Genomic DNA, 26883 nt, shown 5'->3' with positions numbered 1-26883 from the left:
CACCCAGCCCAGCCGTAAGCCTGAGTCTCCATTATACGAAAGGATCATGTTTGTTCTTGTATCAAATGCTCCGTCTATTTAAGATTCTCCTGCCACTGCCTTCTTGGGTGCTGCCTGGTCGGAGGAGAGACACATCCCAGCCCTAGTGCCTGTGTGGGGCAGCCCAGTCCAGCCGTAAGCGGATTCTCTATTATACGAAAGGATCATGTTCGTTCTTGTATCAAAGGCTTTGTCTATTTAAATAGAAGATTCGTCTGCCTCGGCCTTCTTGTGTGCTGCCTGTTCAGAGGAGAGACACACCTCAGCAGCAACGCTGCTTGTTCAGAACCACCCGCTCCAGCCATAAGTCCTTACTTCACCGAAATAGAATTGAACCTGCAAAATTGTCTCTATCTTGGATTAGAGGGGACCCTTGTCTCTGGCTGGAGCCGTCAAGGGCGGAAAGGCACCCGGAGGACCTCACACCTGCTGCTTAGTGAGGTCCTGGCCGGCAGCGAGTCCCCCTCCTGGACTCCATCGCCCCCTGTGCCGGTCATCTACCGAATAGCTGACGCTTGGGAAAAACTTACCTGCTACCCACCTGTCCTGTGGAGAGAGTCCCCTCCTGGCCCGTGGCCCCGGCCCTGGTCTGCCCGGGTCGCTGCCCGCCTGTATTACGCCAAAAAGAGTCTACTTACCACGTTACTTACCTGCACGCCGGACGGGCGTTCGACTCCTTCCTCCTCTGTGGCTGCCAGTAACCCGGGCCCTCGCAGTGAACCCCTCGGCCTCCTCCTCCCTGGAAAGAGAGACGAAGCCCGCATTAAGACTTTTAATTCTTGCTTTTATTCAATAAAGTTTATTACTTTTAGAAATTCTTCTTGTCTGCCTGGTCTCTGGTACGCTCCTCGAGGTGGTCCTGGGGTTGAGGGGTGGGCGCAGTCTGGCTTGGCCCCCCCGACCTGTGACACAACATTTTGTTTTTATTATGAATGTACACAAATAAAAGAATGACGTTTTGAATGATGTATAACACTTATATGTAAGATCCAAATCAACAGAGTATTTTGAGTCTCTTTTGCACTGATAAGAAAAAAGCGAGCTGGTATCGCTGGCGCTACCGCCGACCCCAGGGTTTTTTAAAATAGCTTGAATGTAACACGAAACCCTTGCTTCATTTAAAATACGCGGTTCTATCAATATGCAAATGAGCCCCGACTCCACTCACTCACAGCAGCTCACAGATCCACTCGTTGATGATCACACATTGACCTAATCTGTTACCTGGTAGTTTGTGTTGTCAGAAACACCAGCGATTTCAAACCGTGTTTTTGAGACTGTCTTTGGTTCACTGCAGATTTAAAGAGAAAATACTCAGTAATGCTGTCGACTTATGAACTTACACATGGTTAGTCTTAAAGCATATTAAAAACACCACATAGACATATAAACAACATTAAAAGCTTGATTTTCACCACAAGGGGACTTTAAGTGTTGAGGGAATTGTTTCTTTACGAAGAAATTCCTCTCCAAACAACTGATGGAGCTCTGATGTTTGGACGTTAAAATGGGGAAGTAGTTCAAAAATGCAGGCCGTGTTCCCTGGTGTCACTGGTTGGCATTGTACGGCTCATAGACTTGAGCTTGCTGTTAGGGACACTAAAGAAATTGGAGCAACTGATCATTTCAAAATCCCCATGGATAAACTTTACTTGCTCTACCACACATCCAGCACAAATTAAATGGAACTGATAATACTTAATTTCACGGGGAAACGAAGGGCGCATTTGAAGTCGCTTTTGAATTGGGGTAGCCTTTGTCGCACCGCGATGACGCAATCGGACCTCAAATGGTGCAGCCTTTGATTTGGGACAACCTTGTCACGCCGCGATGATGCATTCGGACCTCAAATGGTGCAGCCTTTGAATTGGGACAACCTTCGCCGCGCCGTTGTGACGCAATCGGCCTTCAAATGCCCCCTCCTGAGGACGCAGCCTCCGAATTGGGACACATCTACAGTCAACAGAATGTTCAAAAGGGACCATCAAAATAAAGTATTACCATGTTTTCCTCAACATCTCGTGATTTAGGGGCATGCGAGTTTCCAAACACGATGCATGATGGGATACGTTTAGCCTTGAATACCACTCCAAAGCGGTATTCGAGATGGTGTGGGTTTAGTGGACATTAAGGGCACTGAGCTTTGGTATTTTTAAGACATGGGGCTGTCTTCCGCACACACTTCCTGTCAAACAGACGTGTGGTCAAGTGGCCAAGACATCAAGTGTGGATTTGTGCACAGGCACTTTGTCTCTTATCTGACACATTGAGGGGGTATTTACATTACACAATTTTCAAATAAAAACTTATGCATTGTTCATTTACATGACAACAGCTTTTTGCGGGCCAAAGCAAACTTTTGAAAAAATATTTTCAAAGTATACCATTATGGTCTCCATGTACACAAAAAAAAACTGAATTTGTGAAAAATTACGTTATGCGCAAGCAAATATGTTCAGTCTATAGAGTGTTGCAGGTATGACACCAGAACCCAGAAAACAAGTCGCTGCTGGTTCCTTTAGGATTTTCCTAAGATACTTTGACATTCTGTTCTACAACATACTGCACACATACCAAACAGTTCTCTTATACAAACCTATATTTTCTAAAATGAACGTGCCGCATCAATTTGCACTATAGGTGTGTAGAACAAAAATGTCACATTGAAGCACTTCAAATGAACCAGCAGTCAATTAGTCTTCTACAGATCAACGTGATCAAACTTCAGTGGAAGTTGAATAAGTAAATAAGGATCAAAATATGCAGAGACAAAAGAAAATAATATTACAAGACACTCAATTACATCACCCACAGTGCTTCATGGGATAAGATGTTCCCTGCAGAGCTCTTTTGGAATTATTTTTTTGCCAGATTAAGAGCACCGTCCTTCGGATGAGACGTTAAACCATGGTCCTGACACGGTGGTTATTAAAAATCCCATGGCACTTCTCGTAAAGAGTAGGGATGTAACCCCGGTCTCCTGGACAAATTCCCTCCATTGGCCCTGGCCAATCATGGCTTCCTAATATTTTCACATTTAGCTCCGAAGCTCTGGAATAGCCTTCCTGATATTGTTCATTGCTCAGACTCGTTCTCCCAGTTTAAAACTAGACTAAAGACGCATCTATTTAGCCAGGAATTCATATAAATTTATCTTACAGTTACTGTAAATTCGGCCTCTACTTCATAAACGCCAGAGGAGAACTGGCCCCGACTGAGCCTGGGTAGGGTTGGGTACCGAAACTCGGTGCCAATAGGGAACCGGTTCCGACGTAAACGGTAGTAACCAGACCGAATAAGAACGACAATTTCGGTGCCTGACTTAATTAGGCACACACACACACAGTCTGTTCTGTCTCGCATGCATGCTCTTGCTCGCAAGGTTTGGCTGCATTTCACGTGTAAAATTATGCGTCAGAACGCCCTCTGGGTGTGCCGATAGTCTGAATCCATATAGAATCAAGCCAATACATTGGCTGATGGCGCGGGCGCCGCCTCGACGCACTTACGTCGTCATATTATGTTGGCGCGCGCGTGCCATCTGCTCCTCAGATTTCTTTGCCGAAAAAGGAAGCTGGTTGGCAGCGCAAGGAGCTTGGCAGCGTCTCGTTCCCTATTGAGAGAACATAGGTTACACCAGTAACCAGAGATGTTCTCTTTTATAGGTTCACTCAACGCTGCATAGCTAAGAAGCAGTGGATTTGTATTTGTAGGCTACTGTATCACGTGGCGTTTGAACTGACGCGCTACAGCGATCTGTCACATTTCAAAGAGCCAAAACGTTATTCATTGTGTGAATCTCAGAATCTGACAGCTGTGGATTTGTTCCATATCAAAAGTAACCTTGTCTGTCGGTGTCAGTGTCCTCTTTGTCCGCGATTTTTCTCTGCGTGAGAAAATGGATGTGTGGCGTGTGTGAGAGCGTGTGAAAAGGGTCAATGCGTGAGAGTTGGCAGCTCTGCCTGCTAGTAATCTCTATTAATCTCCAGTATTACATTGTTTGATACAATATTGTTTTATTTGATATTATGTAAATTTTTATTTTATATTGGTTTTATTATTTTGTATTTATATTGTTTAAAGATTTAAGTTAATATTGTGTCCAGTTTGGCCCTGTAAATAAAAGGGTATTATTTTGATAAAGTGTGTGCGGTTTCGTTTTCTTAAATACCGTTTCAAGAACGGTTTAAGCACCGGAACCGTTTAAAAAAATACCGAGTAGGTAGTGGTATCAGATAAAACCCAACCCTAAGCCTGGGTTCTCCCCAAGGTTTTTTTTCTCCATTGGGTCATCTGATGGAGTTTTAGGACACCATCGGGTCACTTGGAGTTTTCGGTTCCTTGCCTCTGTTGCCTTTGGCTTGCTCAGTTGGGGATATTCAAATTAAATGACCCATCATACCACTGATCAGCTCTAACAAACTTGGATGTCTTTTTCCAGTAATAAACAAACACTGTTAAGTTGTTTTGATTGATACTGTGAAGCAGCAGTCTTTGAAATCTTCATAATTTTAGCAGTCAAAAGCAGTTAAATCAGACATGCAGGTAAATGACAAGTCAGATACAATCAAGGATTGATTTGTCAGTTTTATTGAGAACCTCTCTTTTGCCCTTGAACCATTACAGGACCAAGTGATGCCTTGCCTTCCCACTGAATGCCTAGAGAGAAGAAAAAAGCCAAGTTAAAGCACTTGAATCAAAAGAAACCTTAGAAAGAGCTAAAGCTACCAACCTCCGTAGGGAGAAGCAGCAGCAAATTCACCATCTGGACCACATGTTGAGTCACAGCAACCACAAACTTGGTCGTTTCCATCAGCAGCAAACCACCTGCAACAAACAAAGACATGGAGCCTTCAACATGATAAAAGTCATCTTACCACATACAATTTTTATTTATTTTTTTAAACACATACCCATTGGCAAAGGAACAGGATTTGCGCTGGGCGTCACTGGGCGCAGAAGCAATAGTTGCCTTCAGAATACATGTTATGTAGATCTGCAAGTGATGACAGACAAGTCACAAAACCAAGGCAGATGGGAGGAGAAGTCAAATTAACTCATGATATTCATAGTACATACAGAAGGACTGTTGCCCTCCTGGAACATAAACGCCTCCAGCTGGAACTGGATCTTGTCAACCTGGGACCGAGGCATGAAGCGGGAGCTGGAAGCTGTAGTTTTGGCATCCACAAAGCACCTGACGACAAAACCATCACAAAGAGCAACTCATGAATGTCAACTGTTGAGCGTCAAGCAACTACACCTTACCCATGACGGTTACAAAAAGCAACTTAAACAGTCCTACCACATCAAGATCCACGACCTTACCCATGATTCTCAATGAAGGAATATCTCGGAAGGGAGTTCACATCAGGTGCTTGAGTGGCAACACAGCGGTCCACAAACACACGCAGAGGCACATGATTGTACTGCTTCACAGATGCCTCGATGTTAATAACACCACCCAGGAAATAGGAGTATGAAGGCCTCTGATAGGACCAATCATCTACAGACACACAAAAAAAAAAACATTTTAGGCACAGCCACAATAGCAGTAGCAATAGTTACATTTTATTGAAAGAACCTGTACCAACCCATCATGATCTTCAGGGAGAACAGCAAGACTTCTCCACCAGCCTCTGTTGAGGCATAAGGGACCCATGTTGGCCTCAAGGCATCACTGCTTACATTTTGGAGCCTGCGGTTCATGAAAGTACCCATTAAAATGGTCTCCCAGTTGCATGAGAAAGTGCAGAAAGTCACAGAGATACCGTACCTTTGATAATGGCATTGAACACCAACAATTGCACCATCGGCCCGGGTAATCGGAGTACCTGCAAGCGCCTCAGGGGTGTAGGTAAGAGAGAAGGTGTAGACAAGCTCATCCTCATTCATCTGTAAAAAGATTGTGGTTACCAAGAGGGTCATCCCACAGACTTTACATACACCAAGACCATGCACTCATATTTCTAAGAGAAGGTGCACTGTGCAATATGGTGGAATTCCTAAAGAGAAAAATCACAAATTAGTCAATTATTCACGTCACCACAGCTGCCCTCAGAAGCTCCGGTGTTGCCAGAGACAGTCAATGTTTTGGAAGCATGCACTTAGGATTGAACATGCACATTTTGCTGATACAGGGTAAACACTATTAAGTGTACAAGATTTATTGTTATTGTTTCTTAAGCTCCTTTCATATTTATGGGATAGTTTACATCAGATGTTGGTTTGAAGGGTTATTTAAAGGCAAGTAGCTTAAAAATTTAGGATTTACCCATTCAAAGACATAGAACTTGGTCTTAGCTGGCATTGTAAAACCAAGTGAATTGACATTCCTTGAAATGTCCTCTGCCACAACAAATAACCAATTAAGATTTATTAATTCTTACCATCAGCACACTGTTGCAGTCCTGTAATTCATACTCAAAGATGAGCACTCTTGACCCAGGATCCTGACCAACAACAGGACATCCACCTAAAGACAGACCAGTTGGCTGGATCAACTGACCATTGCTGAAAAAGTCCTGCTGGACCTCTACGAGAACCCGGTTCTCGCCACATTGAACCGCTACGCTGCTGGGAGTCACGGGTTGCCTCAACTGAAAGTCCACCGCCAACTCGCTCTGCACCTCAGGAACGATGGGATACCTCCAATCCAAAGGCTTCACTGGACCCTGCAACAGCTGCTTCTCCTGAAGGCCAAAAGGCTCCTGTGCAAGGCTTTTGGAGTCGGAACCCAAAGGACTCTGAAACTGAGAAGCCACTTGCAAAGGGTTCCAGAGCCCTAGAGGAGAAAGGGCAGGACTTCTGGAAGCTGGATCTAATTTTGGCCCCATGCTTCTTGGACTATGACTGTACCTCAAACTTCCCAAGACATCAGGCAGATCAAATGCAACAATCACAACCACCACTAAGACAACTTTCAGGAACCCCATCCTAACAAACTTTAACACAAACACCACAACACACACCAGCGCTTGGCTTTGCCATTTTGTACAGTTTTGAGTTAAGGTGGCCCCACCCCTTTTACCTTAATTGATCATTCTTGATTCTCCTCTGGACCTGTAGAGTGTATGCATCTTGGGGAAGCACCACTCTGCACATTTTTTATGCGCCTGTCCAAATAGCCACACTTGCCGTCTTTGTACTTGACCACTTGTCCACTTACATGACCAGCAGTATTTACGGTCTTTGATCCCCAGCTTCTCCAAGCAATGTTGGACTTTTAAGTCAAAGGCATATCTCACATTATTATCATGTTTCGTGCAAAAAGAAAATAATATTTTAACAAGAAAAAAACATTTGCTAAATCAGGGGATGTAGCTCAGTGGTAGAGCGCATGCTTTGCATGTATGAGGTCCTGGGTTCAGTCCCCAGCATGTCCAAGCAATGTGGAACTTTCCATTACTTTCTTTGCTTGTTTAATTAAACCTCGGAACCGCAGTTGTATGCACTCCAGTGTTGACCTTTATCACCTATAAATTTTGATTTAAAGGCACATGTACGTAAATAACAGAACACACTTAGCACAAGGAAGGGTTGTAGCTCAGTGGTAGAGCGCATGCTTTGCATGTATGAGCTCCTGGGTTCAATCCCCAGCATCTCCAAGCAATGTTGGTCTTTTGAGTCAAAGGCATATATCACATATACGCATAAGTCACATATACACCTATACATTGTGTGCATTATGAGGTCCAGGGCTCAGTCCCCAGCATCTCCAAGCAATGTGGAACTTTCCACTACTTTCTTAATCTCACATACTGTTTAGGATGGATAGTATGGACATTGAGACCCAGGGATGAACATGCCTGCTGATATACTTGTGTATCTAGTGGAACAGGATGATTTAAAGTCCCCATGTAGTTAATCATTTTATCCCTTAAAACTCATCTTTGATCATCAAAATTATATATTTAAAAGTTTTTTCCTTGAAAAAAAATATTCTTCATGCCTTAACCCTCTGGGGTCTGATGTGTTTTCTGGGCCCTGGAGGTGTTCTGACATGCTCTGACATTTGTGCTTATTTCTGTTACTTGTGAGATTTTCATGGCTAAAGTCTGATTACACTGTATTCAGCACAAACTGCTACAATAATATGTCAGCAGCATGTATGTAAAAGTTTGTAGTTTTGAGATAATGACGTTTATGCGTGGTTTGTATAAGAAAAAAAATTGTCACTGAAATAAGGTCATGAAACCCATACTGATTATTTCTTCACAAGACTTTTGAAAATTGTATCACGTAGCCAAGAATATTTGCTTCAAAACTATGTGAAAATCATCTTGTGTACTCATTCAGATAAAACAATATATTGATTTAAAATTTATAAAACATGGTTTGTGTAAGAAAGCTTTATGCAAGTAGGGCGTGAATCATCATGAATATTGATGTGTATCACACCTGAGAAAGACAAAGACCCTCCCATAACGGCCCTATCAGGTGCTATCAGGCCCTATTATTATGAGGAACCTTGCACAAAGAATGAGGAGAGATTTAAAAAAGAATGGCTTTTTGATTGTTTGGATTTATTTACAACACAACATAATGCAAAGATACACAACAAAAGACAAAAAAGCTCATTATTGAACACTCTGATCTAAAGAGAGAACAGTCACATAACTTTGTGCCATTCCTGAAACATAGTACATACCTGTCATTTCCAAGGTGTTTGAATTTTCATTTTACCACGATCATGTACAGAGACTCAAATGAACTTTTAAGCCAGCAGGACTAATCAGGGGCATATAGTCCCTGTGAAGAAAAAAAAAAAAAAAAAAAAAAAAAAAACCTGTGAACATTTTGATATCAAGATAAACTATATGCTGCACGATTTTGGGAATAGATTTTAGATTTTTCTGGTTAAAATTGCGATTTAAAATGTACAAAATACTCACATATATATATATATATATATATATATATATATATATATACATGAGTAGGGCTGCGTAAAATAATAATAGCCTATAGCAGGCAGCCTATAAATCGTTAAAAATGAACACTTCAGTAACACTACACTAGAGAAAAATATATGGATTATCATATGTTACTTCAAATGTTTCCATTCGTTATGACGTTATGAAATGAGATTGGAGTAAAAACATGAAGCCTAAAGCTTGGCGCGTTTTGCTTTTCAAACGCACAGCGCGAGTGACTCAAACTCACAGTCCATGCAGAGAACATTTACTGAAGCGATGGAGTCGCTCCAAATTATGAAACATTATTGTCACCACATTATACATATCTACGTTTGCGCAGATATCCACAAACACAGTATTTAACAGCAAACATGGGTCTAAACATTCTAATATTCACCATATTAGAGTAAACACTCATATAGCCTACTTTTATATCATGCTGTGTTTTATTATCAAACATAAAAACATCCTCGTGTACATGTATATAAATTTTGCATTAGGCTTCATGTTTTTACTCCAATCTCATTTCATAACGTACATTGGTACCAGTTTGACTAGTTGCTACAATGTAAAGTTTATATAACAATAACATGCTTACTATTATGAGTGGACATGTCTTACCTTAAAAATCTTCTCATCTTCAAATCGCGTTCTTCTAATTCTTCTGAGGTAAATCCAAGGTCAACAGCACAGCACAGCACAAACACTTGTCTTCCAAAATCGATGAAAAGAAGAGGAGTACGTTACTGAAGTCTCTGATTCTTTGTTTTGAGGGTATGGGGCGTTTACAGTTCTGCGTTCCTTCACATGGACAATTTCCATGTCAATCGCTCGTGCACGCATGGGTGTGGTCACATTAGAGCTAATGAGCTCGAACTGAAGAAACTGTACATGTCGTTTCTTTCATACGGATTACTTAAACAGAGAATATTTGTTTTTGATATAATTTACACCAATTGAAAAAAGAGACTTCAAGCTTTGTAAAGGCATATGTCTCAAGTCTGTGTGACAAACATTTGCTGAGTTACAGTTAATTTCATGTCGCATTTCAGAATGAACTTCACATTGAGAGAGACGGCAGAACGCGCATCATGTTTATTTTCTCTATTTTACGAAAAACACAACATTTTGTTTTTATTATGAATGTACACAAAAAAAAGAATGACGTTTTGAATGATGTATAACACTTATATGTAAGATCCAAATCAACAGAGTATTTTGAGTCTCTTTTGCACTGATAAGAAAAAAGCGAGCTGGTATCGCTGGCGCTACCGCCGACCCCAGGGTTTTTTAAAATAGCTTGAATGTAACACGACACCTTTGCTTCATTTAAAATATGCGGCTCTATCAATATGCAAATGAGCCCCGACTCCACTCACTCACAGCAGCTCACAGATCCACTCGTTGATGATCACACATTGACCTGATCTGTTACCTGGTAGTTTGTGTCGTCAGAAACACCAGCGATTTCAAACCGTGTTTTTGAGACTGTCTTTGGTTCACTGCAGTTTTAAGCAGAAAATACTCAGCAATGCTGTCGACTTATGAACTTACACATGGTTAGTCTTAAAGCATATTAAAAACACCACATAGACATATAAACAACATTAAAAGCTTGATTTTCACCACAAGGGGACTTTAAGTGTTGAGGGAATTGTTTCTTTACGAAGAAATTCCTCTCCAAACAACTGATGGAGCTCTGATGTTTGGACGTTAAAATGGGAAAGTAGTTAAAAAATGCAGGCCCTGTTCCCTGGTGTCACTGGTTGGCATTGTACGGCTCATAGACTTGAGCTTGCTGTTGTCACGGTTGGTAAATCCTATGTCTTCTTCTTGTCTCGTGTCTCTGTTGTTGTATGTGTGTGCGCTGATCAGAGGGGCGTGGCCGCTCATCAGCGCTCGTTCAGCAATCACTCATTACCTCATCACCAGCTGCAGTCTATCCATTCCTGTGTATATATCTCACCAACTTCTCATCTCCATTGTCAGATCGTTGTTTTGTGATGTCCGGTTGTGTTGATCCCTCTGCGTTCCAGTCCCGTGCCTTCGTTGTTCCTGTGGTCGTTATCTGGATTCGTCTTGTTTGTTCAGCACTCTCCGTCACCTCACTCACCGGATTCATCTGACCATTGGAGTCCCTGCGCCACTAGCCTGTTACCACTGGACTCTTTCTTGCTTCATCATTGCTTTATAATAAATACTGAGTTTTTACTTGCATCTTGCTTCCGAGTTTCTATCATTACAGAACGATCTGACCCAAATGGAAGCAGCGAGTAACCCGTCAGAAAGTCTGGAAGACTTTCTGAACAACAGCAGACTTCGGATGAATAACCAAGAAAGGAACCTCAACGACACAGCTCGCGCTGTTCAGGCTTTAGTGGCGCAGGTGTCCGGGCTCACCCAGCAAATCCAACTTCTGCGAGCTCCCACTGCGCCGCCTGCACCGCCGATTCCCCAACCACCACCAGCGGACCCCTCCCAGTCGGAGCCCCGTCTACCGGCTCCGGAGCCGTATTCAGGTGAACCTAACTTTTGTCGAGCCTTCTTAACACGATGCTCAATGCATTTTTCTCTCCAGCCCCGAACCTTCCGTGAGGAACGAACCAAGGTCGCTTTTGTCTTGACGTTACTGACTGGGAGAGCGGCACTATGGGGAACGGCGGTGTGGGAGAACCAGGACTAATGCTGCGCCTCGTTCCAAGCGCTCTCCGCCGAAATGAAACGAGTCTTTGACCGCGCTGTGGCCGGTAGAGAAGCAGCCAGAGTGTTAGCCGACCTGCGTCAAGGAAGGAGATCCGTAGCGGATTTTTCTATCGAGTTCCGGACCCTGGCGGCGGAGAGCCAATGGAACGAGGAGGCGCAGTGGGACATGTTCCTGCATGGGCTGGCTGACCGCGTCCAGAAGGAGATATACGCCATGGACCTTCCCACCAAGCTCAACGACCTAATCGCTTTGGCGCTTAGAGTGGACGCACGGCTGTCCAGAGTGGAACAGCGAGCACAGCTCAACCGCCCTTCGGGAGGATTTGAAGGCCAACGTTCTGGAGGCGGGGACGCGGTCAGCCCCGTCTACGATCCCGAGCCCATGCAGGTGGGTCGAGCCCGGCTTTCCCGGGAGGAGAAGGAAAGGCGGAGATCCCAGGGCATCTGCATGTACTGTGGAGGAGCTGGACACTTCGCCTACAACTGTCCTTTAAAAGGCCCAGCCCGACAGTAAGTATGAGGCTACTGTCGGGTGGGATCTCCGCCGAGAAGACCTCATCAACATCGACTCTCCTTCCGGTTAGACTCCGATGGTCCAACCACCGTCACGACTGTCACGCACTTCTGGACTCGGGCGCTGAAGGTAACTTCATGGACCACACCTTTGCACTCAACCACCAAGTTCCCCTCAAACCCCTCACCCATCAGATTGCAGTACACGCCCTCAATGGCCAAGAACTCCCCACTATATCTCTGGTCACTGAAGAAATCACCCTCATCACGTCAGGCAACCACTCAGAAACCATCTCCTTTTATATCCTGGACACTCCGCTTGCACCCATTGTTCTTGGCCACCCATGGCTCACTCATCACAACCCCAAAATAGACTGGCAGCTCAAATCAGTAGTGGCGTGGAGCAGTTTTTGTCATAAGTCCTGTCTTGTGTCTGCCTGTCCGTCTGTTTCTGTTCATGTGTTGCAGGAGGAGACAGTGGATTTATCTAACGTGCCCACGGAGTATCGGGACCTGAAGGAGGTGTTCAGTAAGTCTCGGGCTGATTCTCTTCCTCCACACCGTCCCTATGACTGTGCTATAGAGTTATTGCCAGGTACGTCTCCGCCTAAGGGCAAATTATATTCACTCTCTGTCCCAGAGAGAGAGGTCATGGAGAAATACATTTCTGATTCTCTAGCAACGGGATTCATCCGCCCTTCCTCTTCTCCAGCGGGGGCGGGGTTCTTTTTTGTGGGGAAGAAAGATGGATCGTTGCAACCTTGTATTGATTACCGGGGGTTGAACAACATCACGGTAAAGAATACTTATCCTTTGCCGTTGATGTCTTCAGCCTTCGAGAGGTTGCAAGGAGCACCTATCTTCACGAAATTGGATTTAAGAAATGCATATCATTTGGTCCGCATCAGGGAGGGGGATGAGTGGAAAACCGCTTTTAACACCCCTAGGGGGCACTTTGAATATTTGGTTATGCCGTTCGGCCTTTCCAACTCCCCAGCGGTCTTCCAAGCACTTGTCAATGACGTTTTGCGAGACATGGTCGATCAATTCATATGTCTACCTGGATGATATATTGATTTTTTCATCGTCTCTCCAGGAACACGTGCAACACGTCCGACAAGTGCTTCAGAGGTTGCTAGAGAATGGGCTTTTTGTCAAGGCGGAGAAATGCGTGTTTCATGCACAGTCTGTTCCTTTTCTAGGTCACATCATCTCGGTTGAGGGAATGCGCATGGATCCTGACAAAGTTAAGGCTGTGGTAAATTGGCCAAGTCCAGATTCCCGTAAGGCCCTACTGAGGTTTCTGGGGTTTGCCAATTTTTACCGGCGTTTTATTCGCAATTTCAGCCGACTAGCCGCGCCTCTGACCGCCTTGACCTCCCCCAGAACGACGTTCAGGTGGTCAGACGCAGCAGAAGCTGCGTTTGCCAAACTGAAGGGTTGCTTTGTTTCAGCCCCCATCCTGATAACCCCTGATCCATCACGTCAGTTCGTGGTGGAGGTCGATGCGTCAGAGGTGGGGGTAGGTGCAGTGTTATCCCAGCGCTCTCCTTCAGACGACAAGATGCACCCTTGCGCGTTTTTGTCTCATCGTTTATCCCCTGCCGAAAGCAATTATGACATTGGCAACAGAGAGTTGTTGGCGGTCAAGCTAGCATTGGAGGAGTGGCGCCACTGGTTAGAAGGGTCGGGGGTACCTTTTATCGTCTGGACCGATCACAAAAATTTGGAATACATTCGTACGGCTAAAAGACTTAATTCCAGGCAGGCTCGGTGGGCTCTTTTTTTCGGACGTTTTGACTTTACTCTCTCGTACCGCCCGGGTTCTAAAAACATCAAACCCGATTCTTTATCGCGCATTTTTGACCGTTCCGATCGCCCGTCTACTCCCGAGTGCATTTTACCAGTGACCCTATTTATCTCTACACTCACATGGGAGGTCGAATCGAAGGTCAAGAAGGCCTTAGAAGGGGTAACGCCTCCGACTCGTTGCCCACCGAACCGGTTGTTTGTGCCGGAGAGTTTACGGTCCAGCGTTATTCAGTGGGGACACTGTTCCAATGTGGCTTGTCATCCGGGAGTTAATCGTACTATGTTTTTAGTCAAGCAACGATTCTGGTGGCCTCTCATGGCTCGTGATGTTCACAATTTTGTATTGGCCTGCTCAGTTTGTGCCACGGGTAAAACTTCCAATCGACCTCCAGATGGGTTACTCCAACCGCTGCTGGTACCTTCGAGACCCTGGTCCCATATCGCACTAGATTTTATCACCGCCCTCCCACCCTCCCAGGGTCACACGGTAGTTTTGACCGTGGTGGACCGGTTCTCGAAGGCTGCCCACTTTATTCCCTTGCCCAAATTACCTTCAGCCAAGGAGACAGCGTTGATTGTCGTTGATCACGTCTTTCGGATTCATGGCCTCCCGACAGACGTGGTTTCTGACAGGGGACCCCAATTTGTGTCCAAATTTTGGCGAGAGTTTTGTAAACTTCTGGGGGCGACTGTCAGTCTGTCCTCTGGGTTCCATCCCCAGAGCAATGGTCAAACTGAGCGAGCCAACCAGGATTAGGAGCGAACGTTGCGATGTTTAGTGTCCAAGAATCCTTTCTCTTGGAGTCAGCAACTGTCTATGGTGGAGTACGCCCACAACACATTGCCAGTGTCATCCACGGGCCTATCACCATTTGAGTGTAGCGTAGGTTACCAGCCACCTATTTTTCCTAGTCTGGAATCCGAAGTCGCGGTCCCCTCCGCCCACGCCTTCGTCCAGAGGTGTCACCGCACTTGGACTAGAGCCCGTGAGACTCTACTCCAAGTGGGGGCGCGCACCAAGGCCAAAGCCGATCGCCACCGGCGGAGGCCTCCCGTGTACGTCGTCGGTTCTAAAGTGTGGCTTTCTACCAAGGACATTCCTCTCCGCTCCGTTTCAAATAAGCTCGCACCTAAATTCATTGGCCCGTTTTCTGTCACCAAAATCATTAGTCCGGTGACAGTCCGCCTGAATCTTCCTCCAGTGTACAGGAAAATTCATCCCGTCTTTCATGTATCTAAAATTAAGCCCGTTTTTTTTGCTCGCATTAATCCGCCAGTCCCGGTTCCCCCCCCGCCGCGTCTCGTAGACGGGGAACCCACTTATTCGGTCAATCGTGTTCTGGACTCGAGGCGGAGGGGGCGCGGATTCCAGTACTTGGTGGACTGGGAAGGTTACGGTCCGGAGGAGAGAAGTTGGGTACCGGCTAGAGACATCCTGGATCACTCCCTTATCGATGATTACAATCGGCAGGTAAGGGAGTCTGGGAACGCCAGGAGGCGTTCCTAGGGAAGGGGGTACTGTCACGGTTGGTAAATCCTATGTCTTCTTCTTGTCTCGTGTCTCTGTTGTATGTGTGTGCGCTGATCAGAGGGGCGTGGCCGCTCATCAGCGCTCGTTCAGCAATCACTCATTACCTCATCACCAGCTGCAGTCTATCCATTCCTGTGTATATATCTCACCAACTTCTCATCTCCATTGTCAGATCGTTGTTTTGTGATGTCCGGTTGTGTTGATCCCACTGCGTTCCAGTCCCGTGCCTTCGTTGTTCCTGTTCGTGTTCCTGTGGTCGTTATCTGGATTCGTCTTGTTTGTTCAGCACTCTCCGTCACCTCACTCACCGGATTCATCTGACCATTGGAGTCCCTGCGCCACTAGCCTGTTACCACTGGACTCTTTCTTGCTTCATCATTGCTTTATAATAAATACTGAGTTTTTACTTGCATCTTGCTTCCGAGTTTCTATCATTACAGCTGTTAGGGACACGAAAGAAATTGGAGCAACTGATCATTTCAAAATCCTCATGGATAAACTTTACTTGCTCTACCACACATCCAGCACAAATTAAATGGAACTGATAATACTTAATTTCACGGGGAAACGAAGGGCGCATTTGAAGTCGCTTTTAAATCGGGGTAGCCTTTGTTGCACCGCGATGACGCAATCGGACCTCAAATGGTGCAGCCTTTGATTTGGGACAACCTTGTCACGCCGCGATGATGCATTCAGACCTCAAATGGTGCAGCCTTTGAATTGGGACATCCTTCGCCGCGCCGTTGTGACGCAATCGGCCTTCAAATGCCCCCTCCTGAGGACGCAGCCTCCGAATTGGGACACATCTACAGTCAACAGAATGTTCAAAAGGGACCATCAAAATAAAGTATTACCATGTTTTCCTCAACATCTCGTGATTTAGGGGCATGCGAGTTTCCAAACACGATGCATGATGGGATACGTTTAGCCTTGAATACCACTCCAAAGCGGTATTCGAGATGGTGTGGGTTTAGTGGACATTAAGGGCACTGAGCTTTGGTATTTTTAAGACATGGGGCTGTCTTCTGCACGCACTTCCTGTCAAACAGACGTGTGGTCAAGTGGCCAAGACATCAAGTGTGGATTTGTGCACAGGCACTTTGTCTCTTATCTGACACATTTTCAAATAAAAACTTATGCATTGTTCATTTACATGACAACAGCTTTTTGCGGGCCAAAGCAAACTTTTGAAAAAAGATTTTCAAAGTATACCATTATGGTCTCCATGTACACAAAAAAAAACTGAATTTGTGAAAAATTACGTTATGCGCAAGCAAATATGTTCAGTCTATAGAGTGTTGCAGGTATGACACCAAAACCCAGAAAACAAGTCGCTGCTGGTTCCTTTAGGATTTTCCTAGGATACTTTGACATTCTGTTCTACAACGTACTACACACACCCCAAACAGTTCTCTTATAGAAACCTATATTTTCTCAAATGAACGTGCCGCATCAATTTGCACTATAGGTGTGTAGAACAAAAATGTCACATTGAAGCACTTCAAATGAACCAGCAGTCAATTAGTCTTCAAGTCAACGTGATCAAACTTCAGTGGAAGTTGAATAAGTAAATAAGGATCAAAATATGCAGAGACAAAAGAAAATAATATTAAAAGACACTCAATTACATCACCCACAGTGCTTCATGGGATAAGATGTTCCCTGCAGAGCTCTTTTGGAATTATTTTTTTGCCAGATTAAGAGCACCGTCCTTCGGATGAGACGTTAAACCAAGGTCCTGACACGGTGGTTATTAAAAATCCCATGGCACTTCTCGTAAAGAGTAGGGATGTAACCCCGGTCTCCTGGACAAATTCCCTCCATTGGCCCTGGCCAATCATGGCTTCCTAATATTTTCACATTTAGCTCCGAAGCTCTGGAATAGCCTTCCTGATATTGTTCATTGCTCAGACTCGTTCTCCCAGTTTAAAACTAGACTAAAGACGCATCTATTTAGCCAGGAATTCATATAAATTTATCTTACAGTTACTGTAAATTCGGCCTCTACTTCATAAACGCCAGAGGAGAACTGGCCCCGACTGAGCCTGGGTAGGGTTGGGTACCGAAACTCGGTGCCAATAGGGAACCGGTTCCGACGTAAACGGTAGTAACCAGACCGAATAAGAACGACAATTTCGGTGCCTGACTTAATTAGGCACACACACACACACTCAGTCTGTTCTGTCTCGCATGCGCACTCTTGCTCGCAAGGTTTGGCTGCATTTCACGTGTAAAATTACGCGTCAGAACGCCCTCTGGGTGTGCCGATAGTCTGAATCCATATAGAATCAAGCCAATTCATTGGCTGATGGCGCAGGCGCCGCCTCGACGCACTTACGTCGTCATATTATTACGCCATCTGCTCCTCAGATTTCTTTGCCGAAAAAGGAAGCTGGTCGGCAGCGCAAGGAGCTTGGCAGCGTCTCGTTCCCTATTGAGAGAACATAGGTTAACCAGAGATAGAGAGTTGGCAGCTCTGCCTGCTAGTAATCTCTATTAATCTCCAGTATTATTACATTGTTTGATACAATATTGTTTTATTTGAGATTATGTAAATGTGAATTTTTATTTTATATTGGTTTTATTATTTTGTATTTATATTGTTTAAAGATTTAAGTTAATATTGTGTCCAGTTTGGCCCTGTAAATAAAAGGGTATTATTTTGATAAAGTGTGTGTGGTTTCGTTTTCTTAAATACCGTTTCAAGAACGGTTTAAGCACCGGAGCTGTTTAAAAAAATACCGAGTAGGTAGTGGTATAAGATAAAACCCAACCCTAAGCCTGGGTTCTCCCCAAGGTTTTTTTTTCTCCATTGGGTCATCTGATGGAGTTTTAGGACACCATCGGGTCACTTGGAGTTTTCGGTTCCTTGCCTCTGTTGCCTTTGGCTTGCTCAGTTGGGGATATTCAAATTAAATGACCCATCATACCACTGATCAGCTCTAACAAACTTGGATGTCTTTTTCCAGTAATAAACAAACACTGTTAAGTTGTTTTGATTGATACTGTGAAGCAGGGGCGTCACTAGGATTTTCATTTTAGGGGGGCTAAGCCCCCAATATGATTTAAAAAAAAAAAAAAAAAAAAATTAACACTTTAGTTTAGGATCTAAAGATCACTATTAACCATTTTCATTACGATGCAAAGGCACAGTTTTATAATAACTGTGGTACCAAATGTGAGGTAGGGCAAATAAGGGGGTTCGGGGTATCCCCGAGAAAATTTAGATTTCTCTGATTTACATATGTGCATTTTAAGATGTTCTGAAGGCCAAAAAACTTGGATAGTGGGTAGCTGATTATTTTTCTCTCCTCATCAGCATCACACTCTTTTTCTCTTTGTTTTTATCTTGCCCTGTCTCTTCCCCTCCTAAAGCTGAGCTTTGACTGATATAGGCTTTTCATTTTTGTCTGTCAGTGAAGAAAGTAAACATAGGGTCAACTGATAGGTTGATTTTGCCTATGAATCATTTTCTCAGACGCGTTTATTTACTTAAAGCTACTAAAGGTAATTTAGTTTATTAAATGCATTCACAATATGTAGCCTACACATTTATTATTGATCTTATGCCTAATACAGGGCCGTAGACAGGGCTTTAGTCACAGAGGTCCTAAATTTGAGGTTGGTAGGGGGTTCAAATTTTTTATTTCTCTGATATGTGCATTTCAAGACGTTTGAAGACCAAAAAAAGGAAAAGAAACAGCTTTAAAACCATGTCAGTGGGCAGATTATTTGTCAATACCTGCTCTCTTCTCATCTCCATCACTCTTTCTTTCTCAGTCTCTTCGTCCCTTTCTCTTCCCCTCCTAAAGCTGAGCTTTTTTAATTTACTAAAGGCTACAATTTGTATTATATCCTCAATATGTAGGCTACACATTCATTATTAATCTTGTGCCTAACATGATGAAAACGGCTTTGTTAATGTTTCTTGTAAACTAATTATTACATTACATGAGTCACGTTACATAGGCCTATTTTCAGTTCAAAATGGCGAAATTAGACAAAACTATATTAGTTTGCCTGATTATTTTTTGTCATTCGTTTAACATTTATGACCTAAAAAAAGTAAAATGAAACGTTAAGTTTAGCTACTTACATCTTATCTCGCACTTGACCGTACGCGTCGAGTCGCACTGTTAAATTTCGCGCTCAGCAGCGTCTGTGAACATAAAGCCTGCCTACTTTGATTTGATTGGTCATCTCAAATATTCTGACATTGACGAGCAGTGACAGACCAATGAGGCTCAGATGAACACACACATGAACACACACCCTGTCCTCTGTTTCTGACGTGCTCTGTCGGCGCCGCGGATTGAAGATGAAGAACGCGCTGAATCTGATTATAACAAGACTGAAGCGAACACGAATTTGTGTAGCCTACATTAATCTCACATTTTTAGGGGGGCTAGGCAGAAGTTTAGGGGGGCTGAAGCCCCCCTAAAAAGGGCCTAGTGACGCCCCTGCTGTGAAGCAGCAGTCTTTGAAATGTTCATAATTTTAGCAGTCAAAAGCAGTTAAATCAGACATGCAGGTAAATGACAAGTCAGATACAATCAAGGATTGATTTGTCAGTTTTATTGAGAACCTCTCTTTTGCCCTTGAACCATTACAGGACCAAGTGATGCCTTGCCTTCCCACTGAATGCCTAAAGAGAAGAAAAAAGCCAAGTTAAAGCACTTGAATCAAAAGAAACCTTAGAAAGAGCTAAAGCTACCAACCTCCGTAGGGAGAAGCAGCAGCAAATTCACCATCAGGACCACATGTTGAGTCACAGCAACCACAAACTTGGTCGTTTCCATCAGCAGCAAACCACCTGCAACAAAACAAAGACATGGAGCCTTCAACATGATAAGTCATCTTGCCACATACAATTTTTATTTTATTTTTTTAAACACATACCCATTGGCAAAGGAACAGGATTTGCGCTGGGCGTCACTGGGCGCAGAAGCAATAGTTGCCTTCAGAATACATGTTATGTAGATCTGCAAGGGATGACAGACAAGTCACAAAACCAAAGCAGATGGGAGGAGAAGTCAAGTTAACTCATGATATTCATAGTACATACAGAAGGACTGTTGCCCTCCTGGAACATAAACGCCTCCAGCTGGAACTGGATCTTGTCAACCTGGGACCGAGGCATGAAGCGGGAGCTGGAAGCTGTAGTTTTGGCATCCACAAAGCACCTGACAACAAAACCATCACAAAGAGCAACTCATGAATGTCAACTGTTGAGCGTCAAGCAACTACACCTTACCCATGACTGTGACAAAGTGGTTACAAAAAGCAACTTAAACACTCCTACCACATCAAGGTCCATGATCTTACCCATGATTCTCAATGAAGGAATATCTCGGAAGGGAGTTCACATCAGGTGCTTGAGTGGCCACACAACGGTCCACAAACACACGCAGAGGCACATGATTGTACTGCTTCACAGATGCCTCGATGTTAATAACACCACCCAGGAAATAGGAGTATGAAGGCCTCTGATAGGACCAATCATCTACAGACACACAAAAAAAAACATTTAGGCACAGCCACAATAGCAAGGGTAAAGGTTACATTTTATTGAAAGAAAACCTGTACCAACCCATCATGATCTTCAGGGAGAACAGCAAGACTTCTCCACCAGCCTCTGTTGAGGCATAAGGGACCCATGTTGGCCTCAAGGCATCACTGCTTACATTTTGGAGCCTGCGCTTCATGAAAGTACCCATTAAAATGGTCTCCCAGTTGCATGAGAAAGTGCAGAAAGTCACAGAGATACCGTACCTTTGATAATGGCATTGAACACCAACAATTGCACCATCGGCCCGGGTAATCGGAGTACCTGCAAGCGCCTCAGGGGTATAGGTAAGAGAGAAGGTATAGACAAGCTCCGCCTCATTCATCTGTAAAAAGATTGTGGTTACCAAGAGGGTCATCCCACAGACTTTACATACACCAAGACCATGCACTCATATTTATAAGAGAAGGTGCACTTTGCAATATGGTGGAATTCCTAAAGAGAAAGATCACAAATTAGTCAATTATTCACATCACCACAGCTGCCCTCAGAAGCTCCGGTGTTGCCAGTGATAGTCAATGTTTTGGAAGCATGCACTTAGGATTGAACATGCACATTTTGCTGCTATGGCAAGAAGCTAAGGCAAGTAGCTGAGGCAAGTAGCTAAGGCAAGTAGCTTGAAAATGCAGGATTTACCCATTCAAAGAGAACTTGGTCTTAGCTGACATTGTAAAACCAAGTGAACTGACATTTCTTGAAATGTTTTCTGCCACAACAAATAATCCATTAAGATTTATCAATTCTTACCATCAGCACACTGTTGCAGTCCTGTAATTCATACTCAAAGATGAGCACTCTTGACCCAGGATCCTGACCAACAACAGGACATCCACCTAAAGACAGACCAGTTGACTGGATCAACTGACCATTGCTGAAAAAGTCCTGCTGGACTTCTACGAGAACCCGGTTCTCGCCACATTGAACCGCTACGCTGCTGGGAGTCACGGGTTGCCTCAACTGAAAGTCCACCGCCAACTCGCTCTGCACCTCGGGAACGATGGGATACCTCCAATCCAAAGGCTTCACTGGACCCTGCAACAGTTGCTTCTCCTGAAGGCCAAAAGGCTCCTGTGCAAGGCTTTTGGAGTCGGAACCCAAAGGACTCTGAAACTGAGAATCCACTTGCAAAGGGTCCCAGAGCCCTAGAGGAGAAAGGGCAGGACTTCTGGAAGCTGGATCTGATTTTGGCCCCATACTTCTTGGACTATGACTGTACCTCAAACTTCCCAAGACATCAGGCAGATCAAATGCAACAATCACAACCACCACTAAGACAACTTTCAGGAACCCCATCCTAACAAACTTTAACACAAACACCACAACACACACCAGCGCTTGGCTTTGCCATTTTGTACAGTTTTGAGTTAAGGTGGCCCCACCCCTTTTACCTTAATTGATCATTCTTGATTCTCCTCTGGACCTGTAGAGTGTATGCATCTTGGGGAAGCACCACTCTGCACATTTTTTATGCGCCTGTCCAAATAGCCACACTTGCCGTCTTTGTACTTGACCACTTGTCCACTTACATGACCTACAGTATTTACGGTCTTTGATCCCCAGCTTCCCCAAACAATGTTGGTCTTTTAAGTCAAAGGCATATCTCACATTAATATCGTGCATTAAGAAAATAATATTTTAACAAGAAAAAAACAATTGCTAAATCAGGGGATGTAGCTCAGTGGTAGAGCGCATGCTTTGCATGTATGAGGTCCTGGGTTCAGTCCCCAGCATGTCCAAGCAATCTGGAACTTTCCATTTCTTTCTTTGCTTACTTCTTAAACCTCGAAACCGCATATGTATGCATTCCAGTGTTGACTAGTATCACCTAATAATTTTGATTTAAAGGCACATGTATGTAAATAACAGAACACACTTCTCACCATGTGCGGATGTAGCTCAGTGGTAGAGTGCATGCTTTGCATGTATTAGGTCCTGGGTTCAATCCCCAGCATTTCCAAACAGTGTGGAACTTTCCATTACTTTCTTTGCTTGTTTCTTAAACCTCGGAACCGCAGTTGTATGCATTCCAGTGTTGACTTTTATCACCTATAAATTTTGATTTAAAGGCACATGTACGTAAATAACAGAACACACTTAGCACAAAGAGGGGATGTAGCTCAGTGGTAGAGCGCATGCTTTGCATGTATGAGGTCCTGGGTTCAATCCCCAGCATCTCCAAGCAATGTTGGTCTTTTGAGTCAAAGGCATATATCACATACCGTAAAACTTCAAATAATAGCCGAGTCCCAAATAGACGCCTGTCTCTTTTACACGCCTGGTGTGGCTGCAGGTTTGGGTAAATAAAGGCCGGTCTCAAATAGAGGCCGGGTCTGTTTTTTAGTTTCGGGTTGTATTTAATCCTCAAAACCGCCAGATCGCCCGCTTTTTGGCGGCCGCCAAAGCACATTTTTGTCCCTCCAAAGCCTTTTTTTGATCGGCGAGTGATGTAGAATAGAATGACTGCTGCGCTTGACAGGGCGCGTTACGAGCAGAGAGAGAGAGAGAGAGAGAGCGCCCCGGCCGCGCGCGCGCACTCTCACGTCAACAACACGAGCGCTGTCTTGCTCTCTCTCCCTCGCGCATATTAATCAAAATCAATTGACGCGATAGTAAAAGGTCGGAAGACCGCAGTTTCACGTGGAGCATTTGGAGATTTTTAGAGATTAGAGACAGACCTATACACTCAATGAACAACATCTCAACACTAAATTATAAAGGCCTGTTTCATATAGACGCCTGTCTCAAATACAAGCCGGTGCAGTTCGACGATTTGGGTAAATAAAAGCCCGGGCTACTATTTGAAGTTTTACGGTATACGCATAAGTCACATATACACCTATACATTGTGTGCATTATGAGGTCCAGGGCTCAGTCCCCAATATCTCCAAGCTATGTGGAACTTTCCACTACTTTCTTTATCTCACATACTGTTTAGGATGGATAGTATGGACATTGAGACGCAGGGATGAACATGCCTGCTGATATACTTGTGTATCTAGTGGAACAGGATGATTTTAAGTCCCCCTGTAGGTAATATTTTTTTCCCATAAAACTCATCTTTGATCATCAAAAATATATATTTAAAAGATTTTTCCTTGAAAAAAAAAAATTCTTCATGCCTTAAAAGCGCTATATAAATGAAGGTGACTTGACTTCACCCAGGCATAAAAGCTTCTGTCAATTAATGAAGATTTGACATAAGCTCGAGGCTTGATTGGACTCTTGTTGTGTCAAAAGTGATGAGATTTTTTTTGTTTTATGGACGTCGTCATCTTTGATATTACTTTGGCCACTGTCGCTAAGTTAACTGGTAAGAGAATATGGCTTGACTCCCATTTCATGTTCATACAGACTTTATTCAAGGTGCTACTGTAAAAAAACAAAATCCCAAAGCCTGGCGAGAGAACGAAGGGTATGAAAACCTGTCAGTGTGTGTTCAGTAAATTAGCATTAATCCCCAATAATTTAAGCATGTTATGATAATGACCTTGATAATGAAGTTTTAGACGAGTCTGCGACTGCTGGTCCGAAGACCTGTTTTGACAGATGCTTTGCATAATCCTGAGGTTCAGCAAGGTTTAGGCCAGCTTCTGTACTGCAATATGATAATAAAAAAAAGGTTTCAGGTTTAACAAACACACTGAATAATAACAGTTTTGAATGCCTCAAAAGTCTTTATGACAAATCTACAACCCGATTCCAAAAAAGTTGGGACACTGTACACATTGTGAATAAAAACAGAATGCAATGATGTGGATGTTTCAAATTTCAATATTTTATTCAGAATACAACATAGATGACATATCAAATGTTTAAACTGAGAAAATGTATCATTTTAAGGGAAAAACAAGTTTCAAATTCCATGGCATCAACACATCTCAAAAAAGTTGGGACAAGGCCATGTTTACCACTGTGTGGCATCCCCTCTTCTTTTTATTACAGTCTGCAAACGTCTGGGGACTGAGGAGACAAGTTGCTCAAGTTTAGGAATAGGACTGTTGTCCCATTCTTGTCTAACACAGGCTTCTAGTTGCTCAACTGTCTTAGATCTTCTTTGTCGTATCTTCCTCTTTATGATGCGCCAAATGTTTTCTATGGGTGAAAGATCTGGACTGCAGGCTGGCCATTTCAGTACCCGGATCCTTCTTCTACGCAGCCATGATGTTGTAATTGATGCAGTATGTGGTCTGGCATTGTCCTGTTGGAAAATGCAAGGTCTTCCCTGAATGAGACGACGTCTGGATGGGAGCATATGTTGTTCTAGAACTTGGATATACCTTTCAGCATTGATGGTGCCTTTCCAGATGTGTAAGCTGCCCATGCCACACGCACTGTTGTTTTGTCCGCCTTGTCCGTGTTTTTCTTTTTCTTATGTTTTAATGTTTAAATGTTTTAGTGGTTTTGTATTTAATGTTTTTATGCTTTTGTATCTATGTTTTTATTTGGATGCAGCGGGGGTTTTTAACAGTGGAGCGTGTAATGGTGACCACATGAATTTCCTACTTGAGGATAATAAAGTTTACCTTGACCTTGACTCATGCAACCCCATACCATCAGAGATGCAGGCTTCTGAACTAAGCAATGATAACAACTTGGGTTGTCCTTGTCCTCTTTAGTCCGGATGACATGGCGTCCCAGTTTTCCAAAAAGAACTTCAAATTTTGATTCGTCTGACCACAGAACAGTTTTCCACTTTGCCACAGTCCATTTTAAATTAGCCTTGGCACAGAGAAAACGCCTGCGCTTCTGGATCCTGTTTAGATATGGCTTTTTTTTTTACCTATAGAGTTTTAGCCGTCAACGGCGAATGGCACGGTGGATTGTGTTCACCGACAATGTTTTCTGGAAGTATTCCTGAGCCCATGTTGTGATTTCCATTGCAGTAGCATCTGTATGTGGTGCAGTGCCGTCTAAGGCCTGGGACACACTGGCTGCGTGGCGTGAGCGTGGCGTTTCTGTTGCGTGTCAGCTGCGTGGCGGCTGCGTCGCGTTTTCTGTGTCTTTACACACCAGCGGCGCTGCTGCTGCTAGGTGATGTACAGGGAGGACGTATTGTGGAAGCCCTATACTTCATGTTAAGCATAAATATAAAGCCTACTGATAAAGACACTGTCAGCAGTATTGACAGCAAAATAGACTACATAATATTTCGTTCTGTATTGACAGGTGCAATATTTGAAAATTGATCATTATTTATTTTTAAATTATATGTATATCTGAATTTATGTCAAAAGCTAGACTTTCAACCATCAAAATGTAATTTATTAATATTTATTCGTGTACAAAATAACATATAAACACATTTTCCTATTCTATTTTGCCTGGAAACGCTTCCAACATCCAGTATGGTTTTCCGGCCTTGACCCTTACGCACAGAGATTGTTCCAGATTCTCTGAATCTTTGGATGATATTATGCACTGTAGATGATGATAACTTCAAACTATTTGCAATTTTTCTCTGAGAAACTCCTTTCTGATATTGCTCCACTATTTTTCGCCGCAGCTTTGGGGGAATTGGTGCTCCTCTGGCCATCTTGACTTCTGAGAGACACTGCCACTCTGAGAGGCTCTTTTTAAACCCAATCATATTGCCAATTGACCTAATAAGTTGCAAATTGGTCCTCCAGTATATGTATATGTAACCCAGTAGGTTATAAGTATGCTGTTAATAAGTTCTCAATTTATTAGCTTGTATTTAGGTTTAATCAAGAGATAACATGTGAATTAACCATTCATCTTTGTTTAGTGAGTATAAGGTATTTGTTCCTTTAAGAGTGCGCGTGCATGATATACAAGTTTGA

The 26883-nt window shown here is 43.6% G+C and overlaps 1 protein-coding gene, 1 non-coding gene and 1 pseudogene across 2 annotated transcripts; 1 reads left to right on the top strand and 2 right to left on the bottom strand.

Moving 5' to 3' along the window:
* Positions 1-459: 459 nt before the first annotated feature.
* LOC130103821 (zona pellucida sperm-binding protein 3-like) lies at positions 460-7035 on the bottom strand (annotated as a pseudogene).
* Positions 7036-20090: 13055 nt separating this feature from the next.
* Positions 20091-22630, bottom strand: LOC130103820 (zona pellucida sperm-binding protein 3-like). Its single transcript, XM_056270149.1, has 8 exons — positions 21830-22630; positions 21289-21407; positions 21107-21210; positions 20842-21019; positions 20582-20699; positions 20416-20498; positions 20235-20329; positions 20091-20161 (listed from the first exon to the last, which is right to left on the bottom strand). Exons 1-8 carry the CDS (start codon positions 22373-22375, stop codon positions 20091-20093), a joined length of 1314 nt encoding a protein of 437 aa, XP_056126124.1. The 5' UTR covers positions 22376-22630.
* A 558-nt stretch (positions 22631-23188) lies between these two features.
* trnaa-ugc (transfer RNA alanine (anticodon UGC)) lies at positions 23189-23260 on the top strand. Its single transcript has one exon. It is a non-coding gene; the product is annotated as a tRNA-Ala (tRNA).
* The last annotated feature ends 3623 nt before the right edge of the window (positions 23261-26883 follow it).

Source organism: Rhinichthys klamathensis, unplaced genomic scaffold (assembly GCF_029890125.1).
Source record: "Rhinichthys klamathensis goyatoka isolate OS25496 unplaced genomic scaffold, OSU_Roscu_1.1 h1tg000298l_1, whole genome shotgun sequence".
Classification (NCBI taxonomy): Eukaryota; Metazoa; Chordata; class Actinopteri; order Cypriniformes; family Leuciscidae; genus Rhinichthys; species Rhinichthys klamathensis.
Note: the sequence above shows the minus strand (reverse complement) of the source record. Positions and strands in the feature narration are given on the sequence as shown.